Source organism: Aulostomus chinensis, chromosome 18 (genome assembly GCF_037954235.1).
Source record: "Aulostomus chinensis isolate RoL2024-O1b breed Wild chromosome 18, RoL_Achi_v1.0, whole genome shotgun sequence".
Lineage (NCBI taxonomy): Eukaryota > Metazoa > Chordata > Actinopteri > Syngnathiformes > Aulostomidae > Aulostomus > Aulostomus chinensis.
This window is the reverse complement of record NC_141337.1, coordinates 15,891,854-15,901,029: the sequence shown is the minus strand read 5'-3', so window position 1 is coordinate 15,901,029 and position 9,176 is coordinate 15,891,854. Positions and strand designations below refer to the sequence as shown.

Sequence of the window (9,176 nt, the reverse complement as noted above, 5' to 3'; positions counted from 1 at the left end):
ATAGATAGATAGATAGATAGATAGATAGATAGATGATAGATAGATAGATAGATAGATAGATAGATGGATAGATAGATAGATAGATGATTGATAGATAGATAGATAGATAGATAGATAGATAGATGGATAGATAGATAGATAGATAGATAGATAGATAGATAGATGATAGATAGATAGATAGATAGATAGATAGATAGATAGATAGATAGATAGATGGATAGATAGATAGATAGATAGATAGATAGATAGATAGATAGATAGATAGATAGATAGATAGATTAGCTACAAGCTAAATGTACGTGGATGGCTCTTTCTGCATTCTGGAGTCACAAAGTGACACAGCAATGAATCTTGAGTTCAAATACCAATTTGTGAGAGTTGAAAGGCAAACTTCATTTACTGGGTGAAGTATCACTTTAAACTCTATCGGCTTTAGGAAATGTGACTTTAGAAGAGTGTGTGACGACCCTGCACCAATAACACAACCAGGTGTCTGTTTTACACTTCAGATTCCATGACACATGATTTGGATTAGTGAGCTTTAAATGTTCTTCAGCCATACCAAGATGGGTGTAGGGTCGGGAATCATTTTGAGAGTAGCTCACAATATGATATTTTCACAATACTCTGCACATGATAACAATAGTATCCCAGTATGATTCTGCAACAATCAATCATGTACAAGCAAGTATTTCATCAAAGTAATGATCAAATGGAAGATATTGACCATTACATCAAAAATAGGTCCTCTGGATGATTTCTGGAGGTCAAAATGTTGTTTTCTAAACATTTCACACTGACTTGAGGAATTTGATCAGAATTCATCCAAGACCTGAAAACTGGCTGATAGCGATAACCTACCAAGGGCCTAGAACAGTCCTCCAGAACCGGGATCTACAATTTGATCCAGATCACCTCCAACAAGTAACCACTTGTTTCTTGTAGTATCACCAAACTTTCAAACAATTTCATATTAATCTGTCCTTTACCTTTTGAGATACTCCCCTAACGCGCGCGCACACACACACACGCGCGCGCGCGCACACACACACGCGCACACACACACACACGTACATACACAAACTTCCGGTGATCAGTTGATCTCCTTGGGGGAGGTAAAAAAATTATGAGTGCGACCGATCACTCAAGCTGTCGATCATCCCTGTGCAGGCATATGCAGACGTGATTTAGCCCAAGGGGTCGAAGCATTGACAGCTGAATGACAGTAATTCTCAGCAGCAGTAACACTGCTCCTCCCTGACTCTCTCCCTGACTCCAAATGACAGGTTTCCACTTGTTGCTGCAGTTAAAGTGTCACTTAGTTTGACAAGTGGTCTATTTAGACAACCACCACTCATAGTAATGGTCATTAAAGACAAGTGCCTGTGTGTAAACTCCTGTCTGAGTGAACATTTCTCCAAAAAACTCTCATCAGGTGGCTTTATTGACTCCAGGACCTTGGCAGGAAGGTCCAGGTTCAGAGGCTGCACCTCGCTGGTGGTTGGGCTGTAAACACACCTCACACACACTGTTGTGACACGTGAGAGGAGTCGTCCTGGGACAGTATTCCAAGCTCTCAGCTTGTAGAAATTCCCACTGTGGAGTGCTGACAAGACACCACTTAACCAGAGAGATCTCACTCTCAGCCAGTGAGACTTATACAAATACATGACACGACATACACAACAACGGTAGACCTGGTTTATTTTTAAAGTCTCGTTTCATTCAGGAGGAAAGGTCAGTGTAATATTATCACCTGTATCTATCTCAGCAGGCTGCACCGGAACCATTATGTACCCACATAAAAAAAAACAAACATCCCAGGCTATGAACTTGAAGATCAAGAGGCACTCCCTTCAAACTGGATTAAATATTTCCCAGCCAATCCCTCCCGCAGCATATCGTCACTGGCCAGTTCTCTCAGTTCAAGGAGGGCATTGACCAGGGCCCATAGGGAACTGAATAAATCTAATTTTATAATCAAAAGATGAAAAAAATGTCATTAAAAAGGAGGTAGAATTGGATTTGAGACTAAACACGATTGAACATCTGTAAATGAATAAATGAGCCAGTAGACCTTTGATCACCTTGAACACTTCCTGCCATTTCTAAACCGTCTGAACAGCAGTTTTTCACTCTTTCTCCATGTAGTTGTCTTTGAAAAAGAATTTAAAGCAGGGTTTGTGTTGGTCAGCGCGTTCCTGTGGAGCAGAAAAGCTAATGTGGCTTTCGTGAAGGCATTTGTGTCAATTTAAAGCTCATTTTACAGACACTTGCTGGAAGAGCAAGAGGAAATGGTAAAGGAGGAACAGAGATGAGGTTGCTCTATGCCTTAGCGGCCCTCAGATACAGCGTTAAAAGGCTCTGAGGACACCCAACTATTCTACTAAGGTATACAATGAACAGCATGTACCAGAGGAAGAAGTAAACCAGTAGTGGGAAAGGTGAAAGACCCAAGTGTTTAAAAGAAATCACCTTAAAGGGAATACAGTCAAAAGTGAATTAAAGTTAAGTGAGGTAAAGTAGAGGGGTTTGATAGAGGAAGCTGGAGGCCTGAGGAGTGAAGCACTTCCTGCTTTCTTATTCAGCAAAATGAAAGACAGATAAAAACCTGGAGACTTCATTGAGGCATTCGGATGATCCTTTTGGTTCTACCTCTTATTGTCTGATGAACATTCTAGCAGCATTCTAGCAGCATTCAAGAGCGCAAACTATCCCATCCTCTCCGAAACGGCCACACCGTTCTCACACAGTGAAAGAGACGCTGGATGATCAAAAAACACCTTACTGAGGATGATGGCTAATCAGCAAGCACCATCAGTAGAGGGGAAAGGGGTGGCCCACGTAAGTGGTCATTCCCTGACCAGCGTGTGTGTTGTGTGTGTCATGCGTCTGAACTGGTGATGCAGTGAGGCTCCCACTGTGCTCTCAGCTGGTTTTCTAAACATCATCTCCTCCATTCCTGAAAGTTGGAAAAGAGGTGAGCCTTTGGACAACGGTCCTGGGCCTTTGCAGCCTTCTCAGGGAGGAGTCCACCCATGTGATTATCATATTAATGTAACCCAAACTGAAACGAACAGGTGCAGGAGGGACATTTCCACTCTTATGAGAGTTTATACATGATTTAACCTGTGTATAAACTACCATATCAAGGGATTAGGTTTACTAGGCTCACAACACCAAGCCTTTCCCTCGTATTTCTCCAATCTTCTGCTATTACCGCGTCTCTCTCTCTCTCTCTCTCTCTCTCTCTCTCTCTTTCTCTTTCTCGCCCTCGAATTGCGAGACCCAGTGCGCCACAGCGTGCACGCGACGTGCCCTGTGCATGACGCTGGACCAATCAGAAGGCGTAATTCCGAAAGTTTACCTTTTATGGCTCGAGCCGGGCTTCTGACGTGGTATAAAAGCCATGCACCCACGGCTATCGGATTCACTCTGAGCGCCGTCACACACAGCTCGTGCGGGATATCATTTGCCTGAAACCGGTTCCCTTAAAGCGAAAAGCCCCCCACCCAAAGGTAAGGAAGCACACAATGTCTTTATAACATATATTTGTACTGCTAATTTTAGACTCGTTTGCATTTAAACACAAATTGTACTTGTTTAAGTGCGGTCGTTTGTTTTTTAAAAAAAAAAGACTTTTTGAATTTAAAAAAATGGCGGTGACCACGAGGTTCTTTGTCCTGTCATAATGTCAGGTTTACGTTGCTGTTTTTATGTTCCACTTTTTAAAAACCTCATCCACAAACTGCTGTAGGTCTCGAGCTATATTTTCAAAGAGGGGAAAAAAAACCGTTCTTTAGCAGCCGCATAACTGTTTCCACGCGCCTCGCAGGTGGATTTGGATTTGTGGCCGGCTAATGATTATAACCTTGTGCGATGACAGTCCTGGTCCTAACTGGGCTCGTCATGGGGTGGCTGGGCAGCACTAGCATTAGTCAAGTGTTTGCTTGTGTCGTTCTCTCAGCAGGGTGGTTGATAGACGGCTTTAGACGTGAAGCTGCGCCGGCTGGTCCCTTTGTGCGCCGATGCGGCGGGGTGTGACCTACTTTAGCATATTAGCCTAGCCGCATCTTGCTAACACCGCCCTTTATTTTTGCCACAGCTTAATTGAAAAGGAAATCTCTTCAAGATCTTCTAATACTTATACGGGGTGGGGTAAATTTGAATGCACGACATAAAGGCACATTCTATAATGACGCACAACGATTTGTTTAAAGTATAAATACCGGACATTTAATTCATAAATTGATTAAAATATTAGTCTGAGTGTAACATGGATTTTACTTGGACGTACGTGAAGAGGAAATTGAGTGACAGCCATCTCCTCTGGCAAAAGGCGTGGCATTCAGGAAATGGAGCATCAGTCACGGACTTCTGACTGTGCTTAAATGAATTCATAAGTTAAATTATGCAACCAGTGTCTAATAAATTTCCGGCGTGCTCCGTAATTGCGTAGTCAGTTATAGGCCACCACACAATGAATGGAGCGGCTGGGGCTGGGCATGACGCAGTGATATTGAAGCAAAGACATAAGATGGGTGGGTAAGGCGGTAGGATTAAGTAACAATAAAGGGGCAGAGGAGGAACTATAGTGAGGTGGAGGGAGTGGTCGCTCAGCACCGGGGTCTTAGAATGTCGACCGTTCTCCTCTCTGTGCGCTGTGGCGCTCTGGCTGCGCGCCATGGCGCCGGTAGCCGCAAAGCTGCTCAAAACCCAACCATGTCCTTATATGGTAATAAAAGAATGCAGCGCCACTTCCTTTTGTCTGGCGAGGTCGGAATGTGAAGCAAGCGCTCCACCTAGCGGTTACACTCATGAACTGTCACTGACTTAACAGGAAGTGAGCTAGTCACCGTGACATGGAGGATGTGAGACTGGTACTTAATGTTGTTCTCTCTTAATAGTTTAGCCATGGAAGATGAAATCGCCGCACTGGTTGTTGACAACGGATCCGGTATGTGCAAAGCTGGATTCGCTGGAGATGACGCCCCTCGTGCTGTCTTCCCTTCAATCGTTGGTCGCCCCAGGCATCAGGTGAGCAGGACACTTTTTCCAACTAAGGATTTTAACTTTACTCATTCTTTCCTCAAAATTGAGTGGTTTTTCTAAGCCTATAATCTTGTGCTGTCAGAGTTGAATGATTAACAAGGGTGTGTCTTTGCTCAGGGAGTGATGGTGGGTATGGGCCAGAAGGACAGCTATGTAGGTGATGAAGCCCAGAGCAAGAGGGGTATCCTGACCCTCAAGTACCCAATCGAACACGGTATTGTGACCAACTGGGATGACATGGAGAAGATCTGGCATCACACCTTCTACAACGAGCTGAGAGTCGCCCCTGAGGAGCACCCTGTCCTGCTCACAGAGGCCCCCCTGAACCCCAAAGCGAACAGGGAGAAGATGACCCAGGTACATGCACATTCAGTACTTGGCACATGCTAAGTTTTACATAGTACAGATGCCTCGTTTCCTCATTTCCTTCCCCTCTATTTCTCACTTGCTCCTTCCTTCCCCTCTCCTCCAGGATCTCTCTCCTATAAGATGATCTATCATCAGCAGGTCTCTTGTGTGCCTTATCTGCACTTGTGTTTTTTTAGCTGAGTAGCTTAGCCTCTACTATATATTGACATGCACAAGTGTGTAGGAATGTTGACTTTCAGCACTTGATTTCTACTAACTTGAACCTGAACAGCACTCTTAATGCATGTGGTGGGTGCAGTGTCCACAAAAGCTTAGGGCACTCAGGCTGTGACGAAGTCCTCAAATGTCCTCTCTTCCTACAGATCATGTTCGAGACCTTCAACACCCCCGCCATGTACGTTGCCATCCAGGCTGTGCTGTCCCTGTATGCCTCTGGTCGTACCACCGGTATTGTCATGGACTCCGGTGATGGTGTGACCCACACAGTGCCCATCTACGAGGGCTACGCCCTGCCCCACGCCATCCTGCGTCTGGACTTGGCTGGCCGCGACCTCACAGACTACCTCATGAAGATCCTGACAGAGCGTGGCTACTCCTTCACCACCACAGCCGAGAGGGAAATCGTGCGTGACATCAAGGAGAAGCTGTGCTATGTTGCCCTGGACTTCGAGCAGGAGATGGGCACTGCCGCCTCTTCCTCATCCCTGGAGAAGAGCTACGAGCTGCCTGACGGGCAGGTCATCACCATCGGCAATGAGAGGTTCCGTTGCCCAGAGGCCCTCTTCCAGCCTTCCTTCCTTGGTAGGTTTCCCAACTGAAGTGAAGCATCTTTTTAGATGCCAAGATGCACAGCCCATGGACCCAACAGCTAACAAGTGTTCTGTTCTCAGGTATGGAGTCCTGCGGAATCCATGAGACCACCTACAACAGTATCATGAAGTGTGATGTTGACATCCGTAAGGACCTGTACGCCAACACTGTGCTTTCTGGAGGTACCACCATGTACCCCGGCATTGCCGACAGGATGCAGAAGGAGATCACAGCCCTGGCCCCCTCCACCATGAAGATCAAGGTGAGCTGGCAGCCTGTCAAACTGAACATTGTGTTCGCACAAACTTTACTGTTCCAACTTCTAACCTGTTTAATCTCTCTGCAGATCATCGCCCCACCAGAGCGTAAATACTCTGTCTGGATCGGAGGCTCCATCCTGGCCTCTCTGTCCACCTTCCAGCAGATGTGGATCAGCAAGCAGGAGTACGATGAGTCCGGCCCCTCCATCGTCCACCGCAAATGCTTCTAAACAGACTGTTCCTCCTTCCCTTCCCCAAACGCCCAACAACTTCAGCTCTGTGCAAAACGACCACACCACACATTTCTCATACACTCAGGCGCAGAGCCTAGATGACCAACTCATTGGCATGGCTTCAGTTATTTTTGGCGCTTGACTCAGGATTTTAAAAACTGGAACGATGAAGGAAATGGTAATGTTTTGGCAAGGTTTATTAAGCACCCCAGGGTTCTGCAGTTACAGCTGGGGACTTCAATGTACATTTTCTCTTTTCTTTGAGTCATTCCAAATGTTTGTTAACTGCATAAGACACATGGTTCCAAATGTTAACTGCATTGTTCAGACACGTATTCGCCTCTGTGAAGGCTGCCCAGTGGTTGGCGCATACTTAAACATGGTTGTAGTATCGCTTGTATGTAAATTATGTCTGGGGTTTTTTGTACTTTCAGCCTTAAAAATATCTTGGTCCTGTTAATTTTTTTTGTTTTAATATGCAAAACCCAATCGTGACCTCTTTCTTCCCCCTGTTGGAGGTTTCATCCCCAGGGTGGTGGGGTAAGGGGTCTTGAAGTGATGGGGTAACATGGGGTGCCAGACTGGTGGGGCCAACCTGTACACTGACTAAACAATCCCAATAAAAGTGCACATGTGTTCCGAAATGATGTTTGACTCTTGTCTTTGTCATCACTTGTATTTCAGTCACGAGGCTGAACTCAACCAGAATGACACAACTCAAGTTGCACAAACTGCTTCAGCAATAATTTCAGCTGCTTTCGCAGAAAGTGTCACTTATAGTATTTGTACTATGGAAGTTTCTACCGCTTGGCAACTGAAATGAAATCTAATCTTTAAAATGTGTTCAAGTCAAACTGCCAGGCCTGTTTAAACTTGCTCAGACTTGGAGACTCTAGTGATCAAGATTGTCACCTTTTACCAGGATAAGTCTAAAGCTGAGAGCGAGAACAGCTCCACATCCAGTATGAAAGTGGAACTGTTGCTAACCTGGTGAACTGGGTGACGACACAGCTGAGGCCTTAGCAGTGAAGGACTGTCTGACTGTGGGGGGGGTGACACATGGCTCAATAATGCAGACAACCTTGTGTATGTAACACAACTGTCACACTGTTTTTAAGCAGCCTGTGCAAATCCTGCTATGTAAGAAAATACAGCATGGCTGTGAATATCAGAATTCAGGATCAGCAGATTAACTCCAGACAAGTCTGATTACTGAAGGCCTGTAACAGGCCCTGGATCAGGTTCTGTGGCTCCTCACAATAAAACAAGTAGTTTCAAAACCTACAATCTATGGGGTGGAGAAGCACTCAGATCCGTCCATCCATTTACTATACTGCTTATTGGGGGGAGGCTGGAGCCTATCCCAGCCAACTTCGGGTGAGAGGCGGGGTTCACCCTGGATGGCTCGCTTGTCTGTCACAGGGCCACCACATAGAGACAGACAACCATTCACACTCAGTCATGCCTACGGTCAATTTAGAGACGCCAATTAACCTAACTTGCATGGCATTCAGATCCTTTCATAAAAATACTCAAGAGTTCGTCCGTATTTAATAGCAGATTTAAAATACAGGCTTTTTTCCCCTCTGACGAATAGATTACTCGTGAAATAATGGGGTTATCAATACTGCATCATCAGTGTATTGGCAGCATGTTACTGAACTACTGCATGTACACTGTTATTACAGTGGAGGACTCCAGATCAGTCCGAGGGGCTGTCAGATGATTCACGGGAGAGGAAAGAATAAATAAAAGGTCTTATAATTAAATCTATTTCCAGCTAATCTTTGATTTACATTGAGCTCTTGGATCGTTTGAACGGTCATTGAAATTAAACCATGTGAGAAGTTCAGATGGAAAAATCTGTTGGAGCTGTTAACTTATGGACCGTGACTGATTTTTTTTCTTCGTTTTTTTGTCTTTTAAGATGCCAGAAGCCCCCCCCCCCCCCCCCCCCAAAAAAAAGGATGGAAACCACTGGTTTGATCCTCGGTGATGAATAAGAATCCTCTTTTGACTAAAGTTGCCAGATAAATACGGTGGAGAAGAAAATACAACAGTGGACTATTGTTATGTGGAAGTATAAAGTACCACAACATTGCAGTAAATGTCGTGTTCCACCAGCTTTGTCAACACATTATTACAGCTCACGCACAACAACTGCACACCAGACTCTAGTTACTCAACAACAAAAAGACGAATATCTTCTGCCACGACCATCCTCACATCTTATTTGTTTTGTATGTTACGAGATGATTTCCGCCTCAGATGTCATGGTAATCTAGATGGAGGCTCACCAGACTGCAAAGACATGACTCAAAGGTCATGAACCCTGTGAGGTCAGTCACACTTTTTTAAGGTCATGCATTAAAAAAAAAAGAAAAAAAAAAAAAGAAAGGAAGTTTTTGTTTGCTCCTCCTCCGGCGTCTCCTCACGAGCTCATTTGTGATCT

At 44.9% G+C, this 9,176-nt stretch overlaps 1 protein-coding gene across 2 annotated transcripts; it reads left to right on the top strand.

Moving 5' to 3' along the window:
* The first annotated feature begins 3,364 nt into the window (after positions 1 to 3,364).
* actb2 (actin, beta 2) lies at positions 3,365 to 7,371 on the top strand. Of its 2 annotated transcripts, XM_086183933.1 has the most exons (6): positions 3,365 to 3,518; positions 4,908 to 5,037; positions 5,170 to 5,409; positions 5,784 to 6,222; positions 6,312 to 6,493; positions 6,578 to 7,371. In XM_086183933.1, the coding sequence occupies exons 2-6, from the start codon at positions 4,915 to 4,917 to the stop codon at positions 6,719 to 6,721; spliced, it is 1,128 nt and encodes a 375-aa protein (XP_086040059.1). In that variant the 5' UTR covers positions 3,365 to 3,518; positions 4,908 to 4,914; the 3' UTR covers positions 6,722 to 7,371. The 2 variants fall into 2 exon arrangements, with proteins under 2 accessions (XP_086040059.1, XP_086040057.1); XM_086183931.1 differs by having other exon boundaries at positions 6,312 to 7,371.
* Positions 7,372 to 9,176: the final 1,805 nt, after the last annotated feature.